Raw genomic sequence first — 25,051 nt, forward strand, 5'->3', positions numbered from 1 at the left:
ATCCCAAAATACTCAAAATACCAAAAATCCACCCCAAAATATCCCAGGTACCCCAAAATCCCCAAAAATCCCCCCAAAATCACCCCAGGGACCCCAAAATCCCCAAAAATCCACCCCAAAATACCAAAAAATCCATCCCAAAATATCCCAAATTCACCCCAAAATCCCCCAAATCCACCCCAAAATACCCCACATCCACCCCAAAATCCCCAAAATCCACCCCAAAATCACAAAAATCTACCCCAAAATAACAAAAATCCACCCCAAAATACCCAAAATCCCCAAAAATTCACCCCAAAATAACAAAAATTCTCACAAAAATACCAAAAAATCCATCTCAAAATACCCAAAATACCAAAAATCCACCCCAAAATAACAAAAATTCCCATCAAAATAACAAAAATCCACCCCAAAATATCCCAAATTCACCCCAAAATATCCCAGGTACTGTGGAGGGGAGGGCAGGGGGCTCAGGGGGACCCCAAAAACCACCAAAATCACCCCAAAATACCCCAGGGACCCCAAAATCCCCAAAAATCCACCCCAAAATACCCAAAATCCACCCCAAAATACCCCAAATCCACCCCAAAATAGCCCAGGGACCCCAAAATCCCCAAAAATCCACCCCAAAATACCCCAAATCCAGCCCAAAATAGCCCAAATTCACCCCAAAATCTCCCAGGTACTGCGGAGGGGAGGGCAGGGGGCTCAGGGGGACCCCAAAAACCACCAAAATTACCCCAAAATCCTCCCCAGGGACCCCAAAATCCCCAAAAATCCACCCCAAAATAACAAAAAATCTACCCCAAAATCCCCAAAAATACGCCCAAAATAACAAAAATCCCCAAAAATCCACCCCAAAATATCCCAAATCCACCCCAAAATCCCCAAAAGTCCACCCCAAAATACCAAAAAATCCATCCCAAAATACCTGAAATACCCCAAATCCACCCCAAAATACTCCAAATTCACCCCAAAATATCCCAAATTCACCCCAAAATATCCCAGGTACTGCGGAGGGGAGGGCAGGGGGCTCAGGGGGACCCCAAAAACCACCAAAATCACCCCAAAATACCCCAGGGACCCCAAAATTCCCAAAAATCCACCCCAAAATAACAAAAATCCACCCCAAAATAACAAAAATTCCCACAAAAATCCCAAAAAAATCCATCCCAAAATACCCAAAATAACAAAAATCCACCCCAAAATAGCCCAGGTACCCCAAAATCCCCAAAAATCCACCCCAAAATACCCCACATCCACCCCAAAATCCCCAAAATCCACCCCAAAATCACAAAAATACCCCAAATCCACCCCAAAATAACAAAAATACCCCAAATCCACCCCAAAATATCCCAAAATCACCCCAAAATACCCCAGGGACCCCAAAATCCCCAAAAATCCACCCCAAAATACCAAAAATACCCCAAATCCACCCCAAAATAACACAAATGCCCACCAAAATACCAAAAAAATCCATCCCAAAATACTCAAAATACCAAAAATCCACCCCAAAATAGCCCAGGTACCCCAAAATCCCCAAAATCCCCCCAAAATCACCCCAGGGACCCCAAAATCCCCAAAAATCCACCCCAAAATACCAAAAAATCCATCCCAAAATATCCCAAATTTACCCCAAAATATCCCAAATCCACCCCAAAATATCCCAGGTACTGTGGAGGGGAGGACAGAGGGCTCAGGGGGACCCCAAAAACCACCAAAATCACCCCAAAATACCCCAGGGACCCCAAAATTCCCAGAAATCCACCCCAAAATCACAAAAATCTACCCCAAAATAACAAAAATCCACCCAAAAATAACAAAAATTCCCACCAAGATCCCAAAAAAATCCATCCCAAAATACCCAAAATAACAAAAATCCACCCCAAAATACCCCAAATCCACCCCAAAATAGCCCAGGGACCCCAAAATCCCCAAAAATCCACCCCAAAATACCAAAAAATCCATCCCAAAATACCTGAAATACCCCAAAATATCCCAAATTCACCCCAAAATATCCCAGGTACTGCGGAGGGGAGGGAAAGGGGCTCAGGGGGACCCCAAAAACCCCCAAAATCACCCCAAAATACCCCAGGGACCCCAAAATTCCCAAAAATCCACCCCAAAATAACAAAAATCCACCCCAAAATAAATAACAAAAATCCACCCCAAAATAACAAAAATTCCCACAAAAATCCCAAAAAATCCATCCCAAAATACCCAAAATAACAAAAATCCACCCCAAAATACCCCAAATCCACCCCAAAATAGCCCAGGGACCCCAAAATAGCCCATGGACCCCAAAATCCCCCCAAAATCACCCCAGGGACCCCAAAATCCCCAGAAATCCACCCCAAAATAACAAAAATACCCCAAATTCACCCCAAAATATCCCAAATCCACCCCAAAATATCCCAAATTCACCCCAAAATATCCCAGGTACTGTGGAGGGGTGGGAAAGGGGCTCAGGGGGACCCCAAAAACCCCCAAAATCACCCCAAAATACCCCAGGGACACCAAAATCCCCAAAAATCCACCCCAAAATAACAAAAATCTACCCCAAAATAACAAAAATCCACCCCAAAATAACAAAAATTCCCACAAAAATCCCAAAAAATCCATCCCAAAATACCCAAAATAACAAAAATCCACCCCAAAATACCCCAAATCCACCCCAAAATAGCCCAGGGACCCCAAAATCCCCAAAAATCCACCCCAAAATATCCCAAATTCACCCCAAAATACCCCAAATTCAGCCCAAAATATCCCAGGTACTGTGGAGGGGAGGGAAAGGGGCTCAGGGGGACCCCAAAAACCACCAAAATCACCCCAAAATAACCCAGGGACACCAAAATCCCCAAAAATCCACCCCAAAATACCCCAGGGACCCCAAAATACCAAAAAATCCATCCCAAAATACCTGAAATATCCCAAATTCACCCCAAAATATCCCAAATTCACCCCAAAATAGCCCAGGGACCCCAAAATCCCCAAAATCCACCCCAAAATAACAAAAATTCCCACCAAAATAACAAAAATCCACCCCAAAGTACCCCAAAATACTCAAAATTCACCCCAAAATAACAAAAATCCCCAAAAATCCACCCCAAAATACCAAAAAATCCACCCCAAAATACCTGAAATATCCCAAATTCACCCCAAAATACCCCAAATCCACCCCAAAATATCCCAGGTACTGTGGATGGGAGGGCAGGGGGCTCAGGGGGACCCCAAAAACCACCAAAATCCACCCCAAAATACCCCAGGGACCCCAAAATCCCCAAAAATCCACCCCAAAATAACAAAAATACCCCAAAATCCCCAAAAATCCACCCCAAAATAACAAAAAATCCCCAAAAATCCACCCCAAAATACCAAAAAATCCATCCCAAAATACCTGAAATACCCCAAATCCACCTCAAAATATCCGAAATCCACCCCAAAATATCCCAAATTCACCCCAAAATATCCCAAATCCACCCCAAAATACCCCAAATCCACCCCAAAATATCCCAAATTCACCCCAAAATATCCCAAATCCACCCCAAAATATCCCAGGTACTGCGGAGGGGAGGGAAAGGGGCTCAGGGGGACCCCAAAAACCACCAAAATCACCCCAAAATACCCCAGGGACCCCAAAATCCCCAAAAATCCACCCCAAAATACCCCAGGGACCCCAAAATTCCCAGAAATCCAACCCAAAATAACAAAATTTCCCATCAAAATAACAAAAATCCACCCCAAAATACCCCAAATCCACCCCGAAATAGCCCAGGGACACCAAAATCCCAAAAAATCCACCCCAAAATACCCAAAATCTCCAAAAATCCACCCCAAAATAACAAAAATTCCCACAAAAATCCCAAAAAATCCATCCCAAAATACCCAAAATAACAAAATACCCAAAATACCAAAAATCCACCCCAAAATAACAAAAATTCCCATCAAAATAACAAAAATCCACCCCAAAATACCCCAAATCCACCCCAAAATACCCCAGGGACACCAAAATCCCCAAAAATCCACCCCAAAATACCCCAGGGACCCCAAAATCCCCCAAAAATCCACCCCAAAATCCCCAAAATCCACCCCAAAATAACAAAAAATCCATCCCAAAATACCTGAAATACCCCAAAATATCCCAAATTCACCCCAAAATATCCCAGGTACTGTGGAGGGGTGGGAAAGGGGCTCAGGGGGACCCCAAAAACCACCAAAATCACCCCAAAATACGCCAGGGACCCCAAAATCCCCAAAAATCCACCCCAAAATAACAAAAATTCCCACAAAAATCCATCCCAAAATACCCAAAATAACAAAAATCCACCCCAAAATAGCCCAAATCCACCCCAAAATATCCCAGGTACTGCGGAGGGGAGGGCAGGGGGCTCAGGGGGACCCCAAAAACCCCCAAAATCACCCCAAAATACCCCAGGGACCCCAAAATCCCCAAAAATCACCCCAAAATCACAAAAATCTACCCCAAAATCCACCCCAAAATACCAAAAATTCCCACCAAAATAACAAAAATCTACCCCAAAATAACAAAAATCCACCCCAAAATAACAAAAATCCCCAAAAATCCACCCCAAAATACCAAAAAATCCATCCCAAAATACCTGAAATACCCCAAATCCACCCCAAAATACTCCAAATTCACCCCAAAATAGCCCAAATCCACCCCAAAATATCCCAAATCCACCCCAAAATATCCCAAATTCCCCCCAAAATATCCCAAATTCACCCCAAAATATCCCAAATTCACCCCAAAATATCCCAAATTCCCCCCAAAATATCCCAAATTCACCCCAAAATACCCCAAATTCACCCCAAAATATCCCAGGTACTGTGGAGGGGAGGGCAGGGGGCTCAGGGGGACCCCAAAAACCACCAAAATTACCCCAAAATACCCCAGGGACCCCAAAATCCCCAAAAATTCCCCCAAAATAACAAAAATCCACCCCAAAATCATCCCCCTATTTTTGGGTTCCCCCCAGTATTTTTTGGGGTCCCCCCGGGTGTTTTTAGGGTCTCCCCAGGTGTTTTTGGGGTCCCCCCGGGTATTTTTGGGGTCCCTGGGTGGTTTTTGGGGTGCTTTTTTGGGTTCCCTTGGTGTTTTTTGTGGGTGTTTTTTTGGGGTATTTTTGGGGTCCCCCCGGGTGTTTTTGGGGTGTTTTTTGGGGTCCCTTGGTGGTTTTTGGGGTGTTTTTTTCGGGGGTATTTTTCAGGGGTGGTTTTTGGGGACCCCCGGTGTTTTTTGGGGTCCCCCCGGTGTTTTTTGGGGTCCCCCGGTGGTTTTTGGGGTGTTTTTTTGGGTGTTTTTTTGGGGTATTTCTGGGGTCCCCCCGGGTGGTTTTGGGGAGTTTTTGGGGTGTTTTTGGGGTATTTTTGGGGTATTTTTGGGGTGTTTTTGGGGTATTTTTGGGGTGTTTTTGGGGTGTTTTTGGGGTGTTTTTGGGGTATTTTTAGGGTGTTTTTGGGGTGTTTTTGGGGTATTTTTAGGGTGTTTTTGGGGTGTTTTTGGGGTATTTTTGGGCTGTTTTTTGGGGTATTTTTGGGCTGTTTTTGGGGTGTTTTTGGGGTGTTTTTTGGGGTATTTTTTGGGTGTTTTTGGGGTGTTTTTGGGGTGTTTTTGGGGTATTTTTGGGGTGGTTTTGGGGTGGTTTTTTGGGGTATTTTTGGGGTATTTTTGGGGTATTTTTGGGGTGTTTTTGGGATGTTTTTGGGCTGTTTTTGGGGTATTTTTGGGGTGTTTTTGGGGTATTTTTGGGGGTATTTTTGGGGTGTTTTTTGGGATGTTTTTGGGGTATTTTGGGGGTATTTTTGGGGTATTTTTTGGGGTGTTTTTGGGTGTTTTTGGGGTGTTTTGGGGTATTTTTGGGGTGTTTTGAGGGTATTTTTGGGGTGTTTTTGGGGTATTTTTGGGGTGTTTTTGGGGTATTTTTGGGCTGTTTTTGGGGTGTTTTTGGGGGTGTTTTTGGGGTATTTTTGGGGTGTTTTTGGGGTGTTTTTGGGGTGTTTTTGGGGTGTTTTTGGGGTATTTTTTGTGGTGTTTTTGGGCTGTTTTTGGGGTGTTTTTGGGGTGTTTTTAGGGTGTTTTTGGGGTGTTTTTGGGCTGTTTTTGGGGTCCCCACTCACGTTGCTGGTGGCGCAGAATTGCCGTTGTCCGTCCTTGATTTCGGGGGTGAATTTTTGCAGCAGAGCTTTCTGCACCCTCCAGATCGGGGGCGGCTCCCGACCCGTCTGCAGAGCCAGCTGGGGGGAAATTCGGGGGGTCCTGAACCCCAAAAATTCACCCCAAATCCCCCCCAAATCCCCCAGACTGAGACCCCTCCCCAAAATTATAGAGACCCCCAAAATCCCCCCCAAAATCCTCAAAATTTCCCCAAAATCCCCCCCAAAATCCCTCAAAATTTCCCCAAAATCCCTCAAAATCCCCCCCAAATCCCCCCAAAAATGAGGTTTTGGGGGGTAAAAAATGGGGTTTTGGGGGGTCCTGAACCCCAAAAATTCACCCCAAATCCCCCCCAAATTCCCCAGACTGAGACCCCTCCCCAAAATTATAGAGACCCCCAAAATCCCCCCCAAAATCCCCCCAAAATCCTCCTCAAAATTTCCCCCAAATCCCTCAAAATTCCCCCAAAATTCCCCTCAAAAGTTCCCTCCCAGTTCCCTTCAGTCCCTTCCCAGTGCCCCCCACTCCCCTCCCAGTTCCCTCCCAGTTCCCTTCAGTCCCTTCCCAGTCTGTCCCAGTCCCTCCCAGTGCCCCCCACGGTCTCCCGGTTCCCTCCCAGTTCCATCCCAGTGCCTCCCACTCCCCTCCCAGTCTGTTCCAGTTCCCTCCCAGTTCCATCCCAGTGCCCCCCACTCACTCCCAGTGCCCCCCACTCCTTCTCCAGTCTTGTCCCAGTGCCTCCCAGTTCCCTCCCAGTGCCCCCCACGGTCTCCCAGTTCCCTCCCAGTTCCATCCCAGTGCCTCCCAGTGCCCCCCAGTCCCTCCCCACTCACTCCCAGTCTGTCCCAGTTCCCTCCCAGTGCCACTCACTCCCCTCGCAGTGCCCCCCACTCACTCCCAGTCCCTCCCAGTCTGTCCCAGTTCCCTCCCAGTTCCCTCCAGTCCCTTCCCAGTCTGTCCCAGTTCCATCCCAGTGCCCCCCACTCCCTTTGAGTGCCCCCCAGTGCCCTCCCAGTCTGTCCCAGTCCCTCCCAGTGCTTCCCCAGTCTGTCCCACTCACCTCCCAGTGCCTCCCACTCACTCCCAGTCTGTCCCAGTCCCTCCCAGTTCCATCCAGTCCCTTCCCAGTCTGTCCCAGTCCCTCCCAGTGCCCCCCAAACCCCTCCCAGTTTCCTCCAGTCCCTTCCCACTCTGTCCCACTCACCTCCCAGTGCCCCTCACTTCCTCCCAGTTCCCTCCCAGTCCCTCCCAGTTCCATCTCAGTGCCTCTCACTCATCTCCAGTCCCTCCCCAGTCCCCCCACTCACTCCCAGTCCCTCCCAGTGCCCTCCCAGTTCCATCCCAGTGGCTCCCACTCAATTCCTGAGCCCCCCAGACCCCCCCACTCGCCCCCATCCCCACCTTCAGTGCGGGGATATCCTCCACCCGCACCACGAACTCGTCCCTCTCCCTGAAGATCCCCTCTCCCCCGCTCTCCTCTTCATCGCTGGTATCCCTCTCCCCCCAGATCCCCCTCTCCCCCCAGAGACCCCCACTCACTCCCAGTCTGTCCCAATCCCTCCCAGTTCCATCCCAGTCTGTCACAGTTCCCTCCCACTGCCCTCCCAGTGTCCCCCACTTCCTCTCCAGTCTGTCCCAGTTCCCTCCCAGTGCCCCCCACTCACTCCCAGTCTGTCCCAGTCCCTCCCAGTGCCTCCCACTCACTCCCAGTCTGTCCCAGTCCCTCCCAGTTCCATCCCAGTCTGTCACAGTTCCCTCCCACTGCCCTCCCAGTGTCCCCCACTTCCTCTCCAGTCTGTCCCAGTTCCCTCCCAGTGCCCCCCACTCACTCCCAGTCTGTCCCAGTCCCTCCCAGTTCCATCCAGTCCCTTCCAAGTCTGTCCCAGTCCCTCCCAGTGCCCCCCCACTCCCCTCCCAGTTCCCTCCCAGTGCCCCCAGACCCCCCAGACCCCCCCAATCACCTTCAGGGCGGGGATATCCTCCACCCGCACCACGAACTCGTCCCTCTCCCTGAAGATCCCCTCTCCCCCGCTCTCCTCTTCATCGCTGGTATCCCCGCACACGGCGGCCGATCCCTGTTTCTGCGCCAGGTGCAGCGGCCGCGCCGCCCCCGCCTCGGGCCCGGGGCTGGGGGAGCCCCCCGGGACCCCCCCCGGGCTGGGGGAGCCCCCCGGGACCCCCCCCGGGCCGGGCCCGGGGCTGGCAGGGACGGGGGGTTCGGGCTGGGGGGGCTCCGGAGGGGCCGGGGGGGGGCTCGGGGGGGGCTCCTCGGGTGGAGGGGCGGCTGCAGAGGGGGGAAAAGGGGGGTTAGGGTCCTGGAAGGGCACTGTGAGCCCCCCACAGGTCCTGGAAGGGCACTGTGAACCCTTGGCAGATCACTATGAACCCCCCATAGGTCCTGGAAGGGCACTGTGAACACACCACAGGTCCTGGAATAGCACTATTAACCCCCCCACAGGTCCTGGAAGGGCACTGTGAACCCTTGGCAGATCACTAAGAACCCCCCACAGGTCCTGGAAGGGCACTATGAACTCCTGTCAGATCACTATGAACCCCCCCACAGGTCCTGACAGGTCACTGTGTGTCCCTGGCAGGTCCTGGCAGGTCCAGGACGGGGGGTTCGGGCTGGGGGGGCTCCGGAGGGGCCGGGGGGGGGCTCGGGGGGGGCTCCTCGGGTGGAGGGGCGGCTGCAGAGGGCGGAAAAGGGGGGTTAGGGTCCTGGAAGGGCACTGTGAGCCCCTTACAGGTCCTGGAAGGGCACTGTGAACCCCCCACAGGTCCTGGAAGGGCACTATAAACCCCCCCACAGGTCCTGGAAGGGCACTGTGAACCCCCCACAGGTCCTGGAAGGGCACTGTGAACCCCAGGAAGGTCACTATGAACCCCCCACAGGTCCTGGAAGGGCACTGTGAACCCTTGGCAGATCACTATGAACCCCCCACAGGTCCTGGAAGGGCACTGTGAGCCCCCCACAGGTCCTGGAAGGGCACTGTGAACACACCACAGGTCCTGGAATAGCACTATTAACCCCCCCACAGGTCCTGGAAGGGCACTGTGAGCCCTTGGCAGATCACTATGAACCCCCCACAGGTCCTGGAAGGGCACTGTGAACCCCCCACAGGTCCTGGAAGGTCATTATGAACCCCTGGAAGGGCACTGTGAACCCCCCACAGGTCCTGGAAGGGCACTGTGAGCCCTTGGCAGATCACTATGAACCCCCCACAGATCCTGGAAGGGCACTGTGAACCCCCCACAGGCCCTGGAAGGGCACTATGAACCCCCCCACAGGTCCTGGAAAGTCACTATGGACCCCAGGAAGGTCACTATGAACCCTCCACAGGTCCTGACAGGTCACTATGAACCCTTGGCACATCCCTATGAACCCCCGATAGATCTTTATGAACCCCCCCACAGGTCCTGGAAGGTCACTATGAACCCTTGGCAGATCACTATGAACTCCTCACAGGTCCTGGAAGGGCACTGTGAACCCCCCACAGATCCTGGAAGGGCACTGTGAACCCCCCACAGGTGCTGGAAGGGCACTATTAACACCCCCACAGGTCCTGGAAGGGCACTATGAACCCCCCACAGGTCCTGGAAGGGCACTGTGAACCCCCCACAGGTCCTGGAAGGTCATTATGAACCCCTGGAAGGGCACTGTGAACCCCCCACAGGTCCTGGAAGGGCACTGTGAGCCCTTGGCAGATCACTATGAACCCCCCACAGGCCCTGGAAGGGCACTATTAGCCACCCCACAGGTCCTGGAAGGCCACTATGAACCCCCCCACAGGTCCTGGAAGATCACTATGAACCCCATCACAGGTCCTGGAAGGTCGCTATGAACCCCTGGAAGGTCAATATGAACCCTTAGCAGATCACTATGAACCCCCCACAGGTCCTGGAAGGGCACTGTGAGCCCTTGGCAGATCACTATGAACCCCCCCACAGGTCCTGGAAGGGCACTGTGAACCCCTCACAGGTGCTGGAAAGTCGCTATGAACCCCCCACAGGTCCTGGAAGATCAATATGAACCCCAACACAGGTGCTGGAAGGTCACTATTAACCCCCCCACAGGTCCTGGAAGGCCACTATGAACCCCTGGAAGGTGCTGGAAGGTCACTATGAACCCCCCACAGGTCCTGACAGGTCGCTATGAACCCTTGGCACATCCCTATGAACCCCTGATAGATCGTTATGAACCCCTCACAGGTCCTGGAAGGTCCCTATGAACCCCTGGCAGGTCATTATGAACCCCTCACAGGTCCTGGAAGGGCACTATGAACTCCTGTCAGATCACTATGAACCCCCCACAGGTCCAGGCAGGTCACTGTGTGTCCCTGGCAGGTCCTGGCAGGTCCAGGACGGGGGGTTCGGGCTGGGGGGGCTCCGGAGGGGCCGGAGGGGGGCTCGGGGGGGGCTCCTCGGGTGGAGGGGCGGCTGCAGAGGGGGGAAAAGGGGGGTTAGGGTCCTGGAAGGGCACTGTGAACCCTTGGCAGATCACTATGAACCCCCCACAGGTCCTGGAAGGGCACTGTGAACCCCCCACAGGTCCTGGAAGGGCACTGTGAACCCTTGGCAGGTCACTATGAACCCCCCACAGGTCCTGGAAGGGCACTGTGAACCCTTGGCAGATCACTATGAACCCCCCACAGGTCCTGGAAGGGCACTGTGAACCCTTGGCAGATCACTATGAACCCCCCACAGGCCCTGGAAGGGCACTATTAGCCACCCCACAGGTCCTGGAAGGGCACTGTGAACCCCCCACAGGTCCTGGAAGGTCACTATGGACCCCTGGAAGGGCACTATTAACCCCCCCACAGGTCCTGGAAAGTCACTATGGACCCCAGGAAGGTCACTATGAACCCCCCACAGGTCCTGGAAGGTCACTGTGAACCCTTGGCAGGTCACTATGAACCCCCCACAGGTCCTGACAGGTCACTATGAACCCTTGGCACATCCCTATGAAGCCCTGATAGATCGTTATGAACCCCTCACAGGTCCTGGAAGGTCATTAGGAACCCCAAGAAGGTCACTATGAACCCTTGGCAGATCACTATGAACCCCCCACAGGTCCTGGAAGGGCACTATGAGCTCCTGTCAGATCACTATGAACCCCCCACAGGTCCTGTCAGGTCACTGTGTGTCCCTGGCAGGTCCTGGCAGGTCCTGGACGGGGGGTTCGGGCTGGGGGGGCTCCGGAGGGGCCGGGGGGGGGCTCGGGGGGGGCTCCTCGGGTGGAGGGGCGGCTGCAGAGGGGGGAAAAGGGGGGTTAGGGTCCTGGAAGGGCACTGTGAGCCCTTGGCAGATCACTATGAACCCCCCACAGGCCCTGGAAGGGCACTATTAGCCACCCCACAGGTCCTGACAGGTCACTATGAACTCCCCACAGGTCCTGGAAGGGCACTGTGAACCCCCCACAGATCCTGGAAGGTCATTATGAACCCCTGGAAGGGCACTGTGAACCCCCCACAGGTCCTGGAAGGTCATTATGAACCCCTGGAAGGGCACTGTGAACCCCCCCACAGGTCCTGGAAGGGCACTGTGAACCCCTCACAGGTCCTGGAAGGGCACTGTGAACCCCCCACAGGCCCTGGAAGGGCACTATTAACCCCATCACAGGTGCTGGAAGGGCACTATTAACCACCCCACAGGTCCTGGAAGGTCGCTATGAACCCCTGGAAGGTCAATATGAACCCTTAGCAGATCACTATGAACCCCCCCACAGGTCCTGGAAGGGCACTGTGAACCCTTGGCAGATCACTATGAACCCCCCACAGGTCCTGGAAGGGCACTTTGAGCCCCCCACAGGTCCTGGAAGGTCCCTATGAACCCCTGGCAGGTCATTATGAACCCCTCATAGGTCCTGGAAGGGCACTGTGAACCCCCCACAGATCCTGGAAGGGCACTGTGAGCCCCCCACAGGTCCTGGAAGGGCACTGTGAGCCCCCCACAGGTCCTGGAAGGGCACTGTGAACCCCCCACAGGTCCTGGAAGGGCACTATTAACTCCACCACAGGTCCTGGAAGGTCAATATGAACCCCTGGAAGGGCACTATGAACCCCCCACAGGTGCTGGAAGGGCACTGTGAACCCCTCACAGGTCCTGGAAGGGCACTGTGAATCCCCCACAGGCCCTGGAAGGGCACTGTGAACCCCCCACAGGTCCTGGAAGGTCATTATGAACCCCTGGAAGGGCACTGTGAGCCCCCCACAGGTCCTGGAAGGGCACTGTGAGCCCCCCACAGGCCCTGGAAGGGCACTGTGAACCCCCCACAGGTCCTGGAAGGGCACTGTGAACCCTTGGCAGATCACTATGAACCCCCCACAGGTCCTGGAAGGGCACTGTGAACCCCCCACAGGTCCTGGAAGGTCATTATGAACCCCTGGAAGGTCCTGACAGGTCACTGTGTGTTCCTGGCAGGTCGCTATGAACCCCCCACAGGTCCTGGCAGGTCACTGTGAACCCCTGGAAGGTCCTGGAAGGTCCCTATGAAGCCTTGGAAGGTCCTGGCAGGTCACTGTGAAGTCCCAATAGGTTGTCATGAACCTCCTACAGCTCCTGGAAGATCCCTATGAAGCCCTGGAAGGTCCTGGCAGGTCACTATGAACCCCAGCAGGTCCCTATGAACCTTTGATAGATCATTATGCACCTCTCACAGGTCCTGGAAGGTCATTATGAACCCCTGGAAGGCCCTGGCAGGTCACTGTGAACCCCTGGCAGTTCCCCACAGGTCCTGGCAGGTCCCTGCATACCCCTGGATGGCCACTGGCAGGTCCTGGCAGCTCCCTGTGCCCCCAGGTCCTGTCAGCTCCCTGTGCCCCCAGGTCCTGTCAGCTCAGTGTTTCCCCCCCAGGTCCTGTCAGCTCAGTGTTTCCCCCCAGGTCCTGTGACCCCCCCAGCCCCCCCAGGTCCTGTCAGCTCACAGTGTCCCCCAGCTCTCCCAGGTCCTGTCAGCCCTGCCGGGCCCTGTCAGCTCCCCCAGGTCCTGTCAGCTCACAGTGCCCCCCAGCTCCTCCAGGTCCTGTCAGCTCACAGTGCCCCTCAGCTCCTCCAGGTCTTGTGACCCCCCAACTCCGCCAGGTCCTGTCAGCTCAGTACCCACCCCAGGTCCTGTCAGCTCACAGTGTCCTCCAGCTCTCCCAGCTCCTGTGACCCTCCCAGCCCTGCCAGGTCCTGGCAGCTCAGTACCCCCCCAGGTCCTGTGACCCCCCCCAGCCCTGCCAGGTTCTGTCAGCTCACAGTGTCCCCCAGCTCTGCCAGGTCCTGTCAGCTCCCCCAGGTCCTGTCAGCTCACAGTGCCCTCCAGCTCCTCCAGGTCCTGGCAGCTCCCCCAGGTCCTGTCAGCTCACAGTGCCCCCCAGCTCCCCAAGGTCCTGTCAGCTCCCCCAGGTCCTGGCAGCTCAGTGTTTCCCCCCAGGTCCTGTCAGCTCACCGTGAGGCTCGGGCTCCCTGCGCTCGGGGGGCTCATCCAGGGCCGAGATGGCCGAGCTGATGCTCTTCTGCAGGTCCTGTCAGCTCAGTACCCCCCAGCCCTGCCAGCTCCTGTCAGCTCACAGTGCCCCCCAGCTCCCCCAGGTCCTGGCAGCTCACAGTGCCCCCCAGCTCCCCCAGCTCCTGTGACCCTCCCAGCCCTGCCAGGTCCTGTCAGCTCCCCCAGGTCCTGGCAGCTCACAGTGCCCCCCAGCTCCCCCAGGTCCTGGCAGCTCAGTACCCACCCCAGGTCCTGTCAGCTCCCCCAGGTCCTGTCAGCTCACAGTGCCCCCCAGCTCCTCCAGGTCCTGTCAGCTCCCCCAGGTCCTGTCAGCTCACAGTGCCCCCCAGCTTCCCCAGGTCCTGTCAGCTCACAGTGCCCCCCAGCTCCCCCAGGTCCTGGCAGCTCAGTACCCACCCCAGGTCCTGTCAGCTCACCGTGAGGCTCGGGCTCCCTGCGCTCGGGGGGCTCATCCAGGGCCGAGATGGCCGAGCTGATGCTCTTCTGCAGGTCCTGGCAGCTCAGTACCCACCCAGGTCCTGTCAGCTCAGTACCCCCCCAGGTCCTGTCAGTTCAGTACCCCCCCAGGTCCTGTGACCCTCCCAGCCCTGCCAGGTCCTGTCAGCTCACAGTGCCCCCCAGCTCCCCCAGGTCCTGTCAGCTCACCGAGAGGCTCGGGCTCCCTGCGCTCGGGGGGCTCATCCAGTGCCGAGATGGCCGAGCTGATGCTCTTCTGCAGGTCCTGGCAGCTCAGTACCCACCCAGGTCCTGTCAGCTCAGTACCTCCCAGCCCTTCCAGGTCCTGTCAGCTCCCCCAGGTCCTGTCAGCTCACAGTGCCCCCCAGCTCCCCCAGGTCCTGGCAGCTCAGTACCCACCCCAGGTCCTGTCAGCTCACCGTGAGGCTCGGGCTCCCTGCGCTCGGGGGGCTCATCCAGGGCCGAGATGGCCGAGCTGATGCTCTTCTGCAGGTCCTGGCAGCTCAGTACCCCCCCAGGTCCTGTCAGTTCAGTACCCCCCCAGGTCCTGTGACCCTCCCAGCCCTGCCAGGTCCTGTCAGCTCACCGTGAGGCTCGGGCTCCCTGCGCTCGGGGGGCTCATCCAGGGCCGAGATGGCCGAGCTGATGCTCTTCTGCAGGTCCTGGCAGCTCAGTACCCCCAGGTCCTGTCAGCTCACAGTGCCCCCCAGCTCTCCCAGGTCCTGTCAGCTCCCCTGGGTCCTGTGACTCTCCCAGCCCTGCCAGGTCCTGTCAGCTCCCCCAGGTCCTGTCAGCTCACAGTGCCCCCCAGCTCCCCCAGGTCCTGTGACCCTCCCAGCCCTGCCAGGTCCTGGCAGCTCAGTACCCCCCCAGGTCCTGTGACCCTCTCAGCCCTGCCAGGTCCTGTCAGCTCCCCCAGGTCCTGGCAGCTCAGTACCCACCCCAGGTCCTGTCAGCTCACCGTGAGGCTCGGGCTCCCTGCGCTCGGGGGGCTCATCCAGGGCCGAGATGGCCGAGCTGATGCTCTTCTGCAGGTCCTGGCAGCTCAGTACCCCCCCAGCTCCTGTCAGCTCACAGTGCCCCCCAGCTCCCCCAGGTCCTGTCAGCTCCCCCAGGTCCTGTCAGCTCACAGTGCCCCCCAGCTCCCCCAGGTCCTGTCAGCTCCCCCAGGTCCTGTCAGCTCACAGTGCCCCCCAGCTCTCCCAGGTCCTGTCAGCTCCCCTGGGTCCTGTGACCCTCCCAGCCCTGCCAGGTCCTGTCAGCTCCCCCAGGTCCTGTCAGCTCACAGTGCCCCCCAGCTCCCCCAGGTCCTGTCAGCTCACAGTGCCCCCCAGCTCCCCCAGGTCCTGGCAGCTCCCCCAGGTCCTGGCAGCTCAGTACCCACCCCAGGTCCTGTCAGCTCACCGTGAGGCTCGGGCTCCCTGCGCTCGGGGGGCTCATCCAGTGCCGAGATGGCCGAGCTGATGCTCTTCTGCAGGTCCTGGCAGCTCAGTACCCCCCCAGGTCCTGTCAGCTCACAGTGCCCCCCAGCTCCCCCAGGTCCTGTCAGCTCACAGTGCCCTCCAGCTCCCCCAGGTCCTGTCAGCTCACAGTGCCCCCCAGCCCTGCCAGGTCCTGTCAGCTCACAGTGCCCCCCAGCTCCTCCAGGTCCTGTCAGCTCCCCCAGGTCCTGTCAGCTCACAGTGCCCCCCAGCTTCCCCAGGTCCTGTCAGCTCCCCCAGGTCCTGTCAGCTCACAGTGCCCCCCAGCTCCCCCAGCTCCTGTGACCCTCCCAGCCCTGCCAGGTCCTGTCAGCTCACCGTGAGGCTCGGGCTCCCTGCGCTCGGGGGGCTCATCCAGGGCCGAGATGGCCGAGCTGATGCTCTTCTGCAGGTCCTGGCAGCTCAGTAACACCCCCAGCCCTGCCAGGTCCTGTCAGCTCCCCCAAGTCCTGTCAGCTCACAGTGCCCCCCAGCTCCCCCAGGTCCTGGCAGCTCAGTACCCACCCCAGGTCCTGTCAGCTCACCGTGAGGCTCGGGCTCCCTGCGCTCGGGGGGCTCATCCAGGGCCGAGATGGCCGAGCTGATGCTCTTCTGCAGGTCCTGGCAGCTCAGTACCCCCCCAGGTCCTGTCAGCTCACAGTGCCCCCCAGCTCCCCCAGGTCCTGTCAGCTCACAGTGCCCCCCAGCTCCCCCAGGTCCTGGCAGCTCAGTACCCACCCCAGGTCCTGTCAGCTCACCGTGAGGCTCGGGCTCCCTGCGCTCGGGGGGTTCATCCAGTGCCGAGATGGCCGAGCTGATGCTCTTCTGCAGGTCCTGGTTCTTGCTCACCGAATCCTCCTCATCGGACGAGAAGCTGGGCAGCGTCTCCAGGTTCCTCTTCAGCTCCTCGTCCAGGCGCTTGCAGGGCGAAGGACACGCCATCACCAAGCCCTCGCCCTCCCCCGCCTCCAGAGACCCCCCCAGCACCCCGGGGGGGAAATTTGGGGGTCCCCCGGTGCTTTTGGGGGGTTTGGAGGGGCTGGGGGGGAGGGTTTGGCGCTTCCCGGATTTTAGGAAGTCCAGGAAGGAGGCCATGAAGCCCGACTTCATCTCGGGTTGTTTCTCCTCCACCTCGCGCAGCTTCTGCTTCATCCGGCTCTGGGAGGGGTCTGGGGGCGGCTCCGAGACCCCCGGGAATGGGGAGGGGGTGGGGGGCAGCGGGGGAGGGGCGGAGGAAGGGGGGGGAGGGGCGGTGTCGGCTTTGGAGACGGCCAGTTTGATCTGTGGGGAGAAAAGGGGGATACTGGTTTGTACTGGTTTGTACTGGAACGGCTTTGATTCAACCATGAACCCTCCCAGTTTGAGAAAATGGGGTCACTGGATTGTACTGGTTTGTACTGGTTTGTACTGGAACCCCTCTGACCCCTCCCAGTTTGATCTGTGGGGAGAAAAGGGGGATACTGGTTTGTACTGGTTTGTGCTGGAACGGCTTTGATTCAACTATGAACCCTCCCAGTTTGATTTATGGGGTCACTGGTTTATACTGGTTTGTACTGGAACCCCTCTGACCCCTCCCAGCTTGAGAAAATGGGGTCACTGGTTTGTACTGGTTTGTACTGGAGCCCCTCTGACCCCTCCCAGTTTGATCTGTGGGGAGAAAAGGGGGATACTGGTTTGTACTGGTTTGTACTGGAACGGCTTTGATTCAACTATGAACCCCCCCAGTTTGATTTATGGGGGTCACTGGTTTGTACTGGAACCCCTCTGACCCCTCCCAGTTTGAGAAAATGGGGTCACTGGTTCGTACTGGTTTGTACTGGAGCCCCTCTCACCCCTCTGTGACCCTCCCAGTTTGAGAAAATGGGGTTACTGGTTTGTACTGGTTTGTACTGGAGCCCGTCTGACCCCTCTGTGACCTTCCCAGTTTGATTTATGGGGGGAAAATGGGGTTACTGGTTTGTACTGGAGCCCCTCTGACCCATCTGTGACCCTCCCAGTTTGAGAAAATGGGGGTCACTGGTTTGTACTGGTTTGTACTGGAACCCCTCTGACCCCTCTGTGACCCTCCCAGTTTGATTTATGGGGTCACTGGTTTGTACTGGTTTGTACTGGTTTGTACTGGAACGGCTTTGATTCAACTATGAACCCCCCCGGTTTGATTTATGGGGTCACTGGTTTGTACTGGTTTGTACTGGAACCACTTTGACTCATTTATGAACCCCCAGTTTGATTTATGGGGGTACTGGTTTGTACTGGTTTGTACTGGTTCATACTGGAACTCCTCTAACCCCTCCATGACCCCTCCCAGTTTGATTTATGGGGTCACTGGTTTGTACTGGTTTGTACTGGAGCTCCTCTAACCCCTCCATGACCCCTCCCAGTTTGATTTATGGGGTCACTGGTTTATACTGGTTTGTACTGGAACCCCTCTGACCCCTCCCAGTTTGATTTATGGGGTTACTGGTTTGTACTGGTTTGTACTGGAACCCCTCTGACCCCTCCCAGTTTGAGAAAATGGGGTCACTGGTTTGTACTGGTTTGTACTGGAGCCCCTCTGACCCCTCTGTGACCCTCCCAGTTTGATTTATGGGGGGAAAATGGGGATACTGGTTTGTATTGGTTTGTACTGGTTTGTACTGGTTTGTACTGGTTTGTACTGGAACCCCAAGAGCCCCCAGACCACAAATAACCCAAATTTGGGGCATTTTGGGACATTTTGGAGCCCCCAAACCCCCCTAAACCTCCCCAAAATCTCCCGAAAATCCCCAAATCCTCTCTAAAATCCCCCCAAAATCCCCCAAATCCTCCCCAAAATCCCAAAATCCTCCCCAAAATCCCCAAAACCTCCCCAAAATCCCCAAAAATCTCCCCAAAAACCCCCCAAAATCCCTAAAATTCTACCCAAAATCCCCCAAAATCCCCAAATTCTCATCCTGAGAGCCCCTAGACCACCAATAACCCAAATTTGGGGCATTTTAGGACCACTTGGAGCCCTCAAATCCCCTCAAATCCCCCCAAATTCTCACCCTGAGAGCCCCCAGACCACAAATAAACCAAATTTGGGGCATTTTAGGACAACTTGGAGCCCTTAAACCTCTACAAAATCCCCAAATCCTCACCCTGAGAGCCCCCAGACCACAAATAACCCAAATTTGGGGCATTTTGGGACAATTTGGAGCTCCCAAATCGCCCTAAAACCCCCAAATTCTCACCCTGAGAGCCCCCAGACCACAAATAACCCAAATTTGGGGCATTTTGGGACCATTTCAACCACCCCAAACCCCTCAAAACCCCCCAAAGCCCCAAAATCTTCACCCTGAGAGCCCCCAGACCACAAATAACCCAAATTTTGGGGCATTTTTGGACCATTTGGAGCCCCCAAATCCCCCTAAAATCCCAAAATCCCCACCCTGAGAGCCCCCAGACCCAATTTCGCCTCATTTTAGGATCACTTGGAGCCCTCAAACCCCCCTAAAATCCCAAAATTCTCACCCCAAGAGCCCCCAGACCACAAATAACCCAAATTTGGGACCATTTGGAGCCCTCAAACCCCCCTAAAATCCCAAAATTCTCATCCTGAGAGCCCCCAGACCCAATTTTGCCTCATTTTAGGATCACTTGGAGCCCTCAAACACCTTCAAACCTCCCCAAACTCCCCTAAAATCCCCAACTCCTCTCCCTGAGAGCCCCCAGACCATAAATATCCCAAATTTGGGGCATTTTGGGACAATTTGGAGCCCCCAAATCCCCCAAAATTCTCACCCTGAGAGCCCCCAGACCCAATTTTGCCTCATTTTAGGATCACTTGGAGCCCTCAAACCCCCCTAAAATCCCAAAATTCTCACCCTGACAGCCCCCAGACCACCAATAACCCAAATTTGGGGCATTTTGGGACAATTTGGAGCCCCCAAATCACCTCAAAACCTCCCCAACTCCTTACCCTGAGAGCCCCCAGACCCAATTTTGCCTCATTTTAGGATCACTTGGAGCCCTCAAACCCCCCTAAAATCCCAAAATTCTCATCCTGAGAGCCCCCAGACCACCAATAACCCAAATTTGGGGCATTTTAGGACCATTTCAAGCACCCCAAACCCCTCCAACCCCCCCAAATCCTCACCCTGACAGCCCCCAGACCCAATTTTCCTCATTTTAGGATCACTTGGAGCCCTCAAACCCCCCCAAAGCCCCAAAATCTTCACCCCAAAAGCCCCCAGACCACCAATAACCCAAATTTGGGACATTTTAGGACCATTTGGAGCCCCCAAACCCTCTCACCTTGAGCGGCTTCAGCGGCTCCATCCCTTCTCCCTCCTCTCCTCCCTTCTTCCCCCTTCCTCTCCCTCTCCCCCTCGGCCTCTTGGCTCCGTCGGGGAACCCGGGCGGCTCCAGGGGCCGAATCCTCGGCCTCCCCCTGGGCCTGGGGGGTCCTTCCCTCTTGGGCTTGGTGGGTTTCCTCCCCCTCTTCTTGGGGGCGGCGTGGGCGCCGGGGTGGGGACAGAAATCGATGTCACCCATGGGTGTCAGCGGGGGCCGGCGGCAGCTGGAGATGAGGTCGGGCAGGAGGTCGGGGAGACGCCGCGAGTTGAGGCGGATGTCGGCGGGCACGTCCGCCTTGTCCTCGTCATCCTCGAACTCGTACTCCTGCGCGTAGGTTTTCTTGGGGGGCGGGAAGGGGTCTCTCTTCCGCAGCAGGTGGAAGGAGGAGGTTTTCAGCAGCTTCTTGGGTTTGGAGGAGCAGAACAAAGGGGTGCTGAGAGGAGGAGGAGGAGGGGGTTTGGGACCACCCTCGCCCGTGCTCTGGATCAAACCCAGCGGCTCCGCGTTGACCGTCGAGGGCAGCTCGTGTTTGGGGGGCTCCAAGCCCAGCTGAGGGGGGTCCCCGCCGCCTCCTCCGTCCTGGGGGCAGAAGGAGGGGTAGCTCTGCCCCATGTCGTAAGGAGGAGGGGGTTTCAAGCCTTCTCCTCGCCCTTCCAGCCCGCTCCCGCCGTTGTTGCCGTCCTCCTCCTCCTCTTCCTCGCCCGCCTTGGGGAAATCCTCGGGCGGCGGCCCGAACATGTCCTCCATGCCGGGGAAGAAGCCGCGATCCTCGTCCTGCAGCAGAGCGTCCGGGAAGCAGATGGAGGTGAGGGGGACGAATCTCCCCTTTCCCCCCGCCGGGCTCCCCCCTTCGGAAAATTGATCCTTGGCTTCGCTGGGCACGGCCGGGACTCCGGCCTCGGGGTCCAGCAGGTGCCCGGCCGGCCCTTGAACCCCGGCGCTCTGGCCCAGGTGAGGTTCCAAACCCAGGGGGGGCTCCAGGAAATCCTGGATTTCTTGGGGAGGGGGCAACACCTCCATGGAGTCCGGGGGAAGCGGCGGCGGGGCCTGAGGGTCCAGCCCTTGCGAGCGCACCTGGTGCAGGTGAGCTTCCAGCAGCAGCTGCGGGGAGGGGGCGGCCGGAGGGGCCGGGGCGGCCGAAGGGGGCGCGGGGGGCGGCGGAGGAGGAGGAGGAGGAGGAGGGGGAGGAGGAGGAGGAGGAGGAGGAGGCATCCGCTGCTGTTCCAGCAGGTGAACGTCCAGCCTGCCCTTGGGCCGCCCGTGCAGCTGGCTCTGCGTGTGGGTCAGCACCGAGGGCAGCAGAGACCCCCCTAATTCAGGGGAGGGGTCCAGCAGGAGGTTGTGGGGCTCCAGGGGAGGACCCTCACCCACCAAGCGCCCGTGCTCGGGGGTTTTGGGCAGGTACGAGTGCGGCGGCGGCGGCGGCGGCGGCGGCGGCGCCGCCTGTCCCAGCTCCTTCCCGCCCGACAAATGTTCCGGAGCTTTCTTCATCTCGTACGAATCCATCGTCGGGGGCGGCTGGTGGCCGTAGTGGACCACCGAGGTGGCCGCCAGCCCCTCGCCCCCTCCTCCTGCCCCTCCGCCGCCGGCCCCTCGGAATTCTTTGCCTCTCTCCGGTTTTTTCTTCTCCTTGAGCAGCGCCAGCTCCAGCGGAGCCTCCAGGTTGGAGTTGGGCCGGATGACGCTCTGCAGTTGGTATCGCTCCTCCTTGCCCAGCGCTCCCCCGTAGCCGCCCATGCTTTTGGGGCGCTCCTCGCATCCCCCCAACCCCTCTCGGGGCGGGCTGGGCGCCTGCAGGAGGTGCTGGATCAGGAAATCCTCGTCCTCGCTGCGTTCCGCCGCCAGCAGCTCCGCCTCGCCTTTCCCTCCTTTCCCGAAACTCGGCGGCGCTCCGGGGGCGGCGGGCGGCCGCTCCATCCCTCCGGCCGCCGCCGCCGCCGCCCCGTAACCCTGCGGGGTCATGAACGACGGCGACAACACCGAGCCCAAATATTTCTGCGATTGCCCCGGGGACGCCCCGCTCTGCGGCCGCCCGGCCGGCGGCGACTGCAGCGGCCGGATGATGGGAGAAGGGCTGGAGCCTCCCAAACCGCCGTAGGGCAGCGGCGGCCCCGGCATGGCCGGAGAGTGCCCGGTGCTGTAGCTCAACGAGGGGCTGGCCGTGGGCAAACCCTGCGAGGGGGCCGGGGGTCCGTAGCCCCCCGCCTGTCCCCCCTCGGGCTGGACGCCGTAGGGCAACGCCTGCAGCTGCTCGGGCGAGTAGGTCCCGCAGCCTTGTAGCCCGCTTTGCCCGCCCGTTTGGCCACCGCCTTGGTAGCCACCGCTTTTCCCCGCCAGCTCCCCGGCTTGGCCGCCGCTGAACCCCGCCGAGGGCTGCGCCGGCCCCGCTAAATTTTGGGGCGCTCCCGCCGCGCTGTAAGCCGGGGCTCCCCCCATGGCTAGCAGGCTCTGGGGCGGCTGGCCCGGCGAGTAAGCCGGCGACTGGCTGGCGATGACGGAGCTGGGTTTGGGCGTGCTGGGCGTGTAGCTGCTCTGGCACTTGGGCGTGTTGGTGGAGCGCGGCGGCGGCGGCTGCCGCGAAGCCGAGTAACTCTTGGATTTACCGGCGTTCCCCCCTCCGGCCGCGCCGTTGCCGTTACCGGAATACGCCGGTGATTGAATGATGGGCCGGTAACCGGGCTCGGCACGAGGAGCCGCCGGCGGGTTTTTGGGGGGCTGCTGAGACCCCTCGGAGCTGGCCGGGGATTGCTCCCCCAGCGGGCTGCAGGAGAGCGGGGCGCGGTGCTGGTAGGACCCTCCGCAGCTCAGGTAGTGCTGCAGGCTGGGCGCCGGCGGCAGCTGCGCCTGGGCGCCGCCGGGACGCTGGTAGTGCTTGATAACGCTATCCTGTCGCGATATGGCGCGATCTCCTCCTCCTCCTCCTCCTCCTCCACCCGTCCCTCCTCCGCTGGCACCTCCAAACACCGGCGCGTTGTAGAGCTGCGGCGGCTGCTCCGCCGGCAGCGGCGCCGACAGAAGGTTGAACTGCGACGAACCGGGAGCCGGGCGATACGGCGGCGTCTGCGCCGGCAACGCCGAGCCCAGCACGGCCGAGCCCAAACGCTCGAATCCCAGCGAGGAGGGCACGGAAGGTTGGCTGGGTTTGATGTGGAGCAGCGGGTCGTGAGGAGACAGGAGCCCGTTGGAACCGGGGCTGAAGGCGGCCTCGGGGAGGCTGAGCGGGGATCCCACCGGGAAGCTGCGGCTGCCGAAGGATGCCGGGTGCTGGTAAGGACCCAGGGCCGAGGAGGAAGGGAAGGTTCCGGAACCGGGCAGAGCGCCGGAGATGAAGAGTTCGGCTGGGGCTGGAGTGTGCATGGCTGGGGAGAGAGAGGGGAGAGAGAGGAGGGTGAGGGGTTTGGGGGGGAAATTGGGGTGATTTGGGGTAAATGGGGACAGTTTTGGGGTAAATAGAGAATTTTGGGGTAAATGGGGGCAGTTTGGGGTAAATGGGGACAGTTTGGGGTAAATGGGGACAGTTTGGGTAAATGGGAACAGTTTGGGGTAAATGGGGACAGTTTTGGGGTAAATGGGGACAGTTTTGGGGTGAATGGGGACACTTTGTGGTGAATGGGGAGAGTTTGGGGTAAATTGTGACAGTTTTGGGGTAATTGAGGAGAGTTTTGGGGTAAATAGAGAATTTTGGGGTAAGTGGGGACACTTTGGGATAATTTGGGACAGTTTTGGGGTAAATGGGCAGAGTTTGGGGTAAATGGGGACAGTTTTGGGGTAAATGGGGGCAGTTTTGGGGTAAATAGAGAACTTTTGGGGTAAATAGAGAATTTTGGGGTAAATGGGGGCAGTTTTGGGGTACATAGAGAACTTTTGGGGTAAGTGGGGACAGTTTTAGGGTAAATTGGGACAGTTTTGGGGTAATTGAGGAGAGTTTTGGGGTAAATAGAGAATTTTGGGGTAAATGGGGACACTTTGGGGTAAATGGGGACACTTTGGGGTAAATAGAGAACTTTTGGGGTAAATGGGGACAGTTTGGGGTAAATGGGGACAGTTTGGGGTAAATTGGGACAGTTTTGGGGTAATTGAGGAGAGTTTTGGGGTAAATAGAGAATTTTGGGATAATTTGGGACAGTTTTGGGGTAAATGGGGACAGTTTGGGGTAATTTGGGACAGTTTGGGGTAAATGGGGACAGTTTGGGGTAATTTGGGACAGTTTTGGGGTAAATGGGGACAGTTTTGGGGTAAATGGGGACAGTTTGGGGTAAATGGGGACAGTTTTGGGGTAAATGGGGACAGTTTGGGGTAAATGGGGACAGTTTGGGGTAATTTGGGACAGTTTGGGGTAAATGGGGAGAGTTTGGGGTAAATGGGGACAGTTTTGGGGTAAATGGGGACAGTTTGGGGTAAATGGGGACAGTTTGGGGTAATTTGGGACAGTTTGGGGTAAATGGGGAGAGTTTGGGGTAATTTGGGACAGTTTTGGGGTAATTTGGGACAGTTTGGGGTAAATGGGGACACTTTGGGGTAAATGGGGACAGTTTGGGGTAATTTGGGACAGTTTGGGGTAAATGGGGACAGTTTGGGGTGAATGGGGAGAGTTTGGGGGAAATGGGAACAGTTTTGGGGTAAATGGGGACAGTTTTGGGGTAAATGGGGACAGTTTTGGGGTCAATGGGGACAGTTTTGGGATAATTTGGGACAGTTTGGGGTAATTGGGGACAGTTTGGGGTAAATGGGGACAGTTTGGGGTAAATAGAAACCTTTTGGGGTAAATGGGGACAGTTTTGGGGTAAATAGAGAATTTTGGGGTAAGTGGGGACACTTTGGGGTAAATGGGGACAGTTTGGGGTAAATGGGGACAGTTTGGGGTAAATGGGGACAGTTTTGGGGTCAATGGGGACAGTTTTGGGATAATTTGGGACAGTTTGGGGTAAATGGGGACAGTTTGGGATAATTTGGGACAGTTTGGGGTAAATGGGGACAGTTTGGGGTAAATGGGGACAGTTTGGGGTAAATGGGGACAGTTTTGGGGTAAATGGGGACAGTTTTGGGGTGAATGGGGACAGTTTTGGGGTAAATAGAGAACTTTTGGGGTAAATGGGGACAGTTTGGGGTAAATGGGGACAGTTTGGGGTAAATGGGGACAGTTTGGGGTAA

At 56.8% G+C, this 25,051-nt stretch overlaps 1 protein-coding gene across 1 annotated transcript in view; it reads right to left on the reverse strand.

Moving 5' to 3' along the window:
* PRR12 (proline rich 12) overlaps positions 1-25,051 on the reverse strand; it is a 54,642-nt gene that overhangs the window by 12,241 nt on the left and 17,350 nt on the right. Inside the window, exons 4-8 of the mRNA XM_058859577.1 lie at positions 19,859-23,259; positions 16,342-16,864; positions 10,518-10,612; positions 8,137-8,337; positions 6,139-6,255 (exon numbers count right to left, since the gene is read on the reverse strand). Of these exons, the coding sequence (XP_058715560.1) occupies positions 6,139-6,255; positions 8,137-8,337; positions 10,518-10,612; positions 16,342-16,864; positions 19,859-23,259 (4,337 nt within the window). The remainder of the gene's footprint in view (positions 1-6,138; positions 6,256-8,136; positions 8,338-10,517; positions 10,613-16,341; positions 16,865-19,858; positions 23,260-25,051) is intronic.

Source organism: Poecile atricapillus, chromosome 30 (assembly GCF_030490865.1).
Source record: "Poecile atricapillus isolate bPoeAtr1 chromosome 30, bPoeAtr1.hap1, whole genome shotgun sequence".
Classification (NCBI taxonomy): Eukaryota; Metazoa; Chordata; class Aves; order Passeriformes; family Paridae; genus Poecile; species Poecile atricapillus.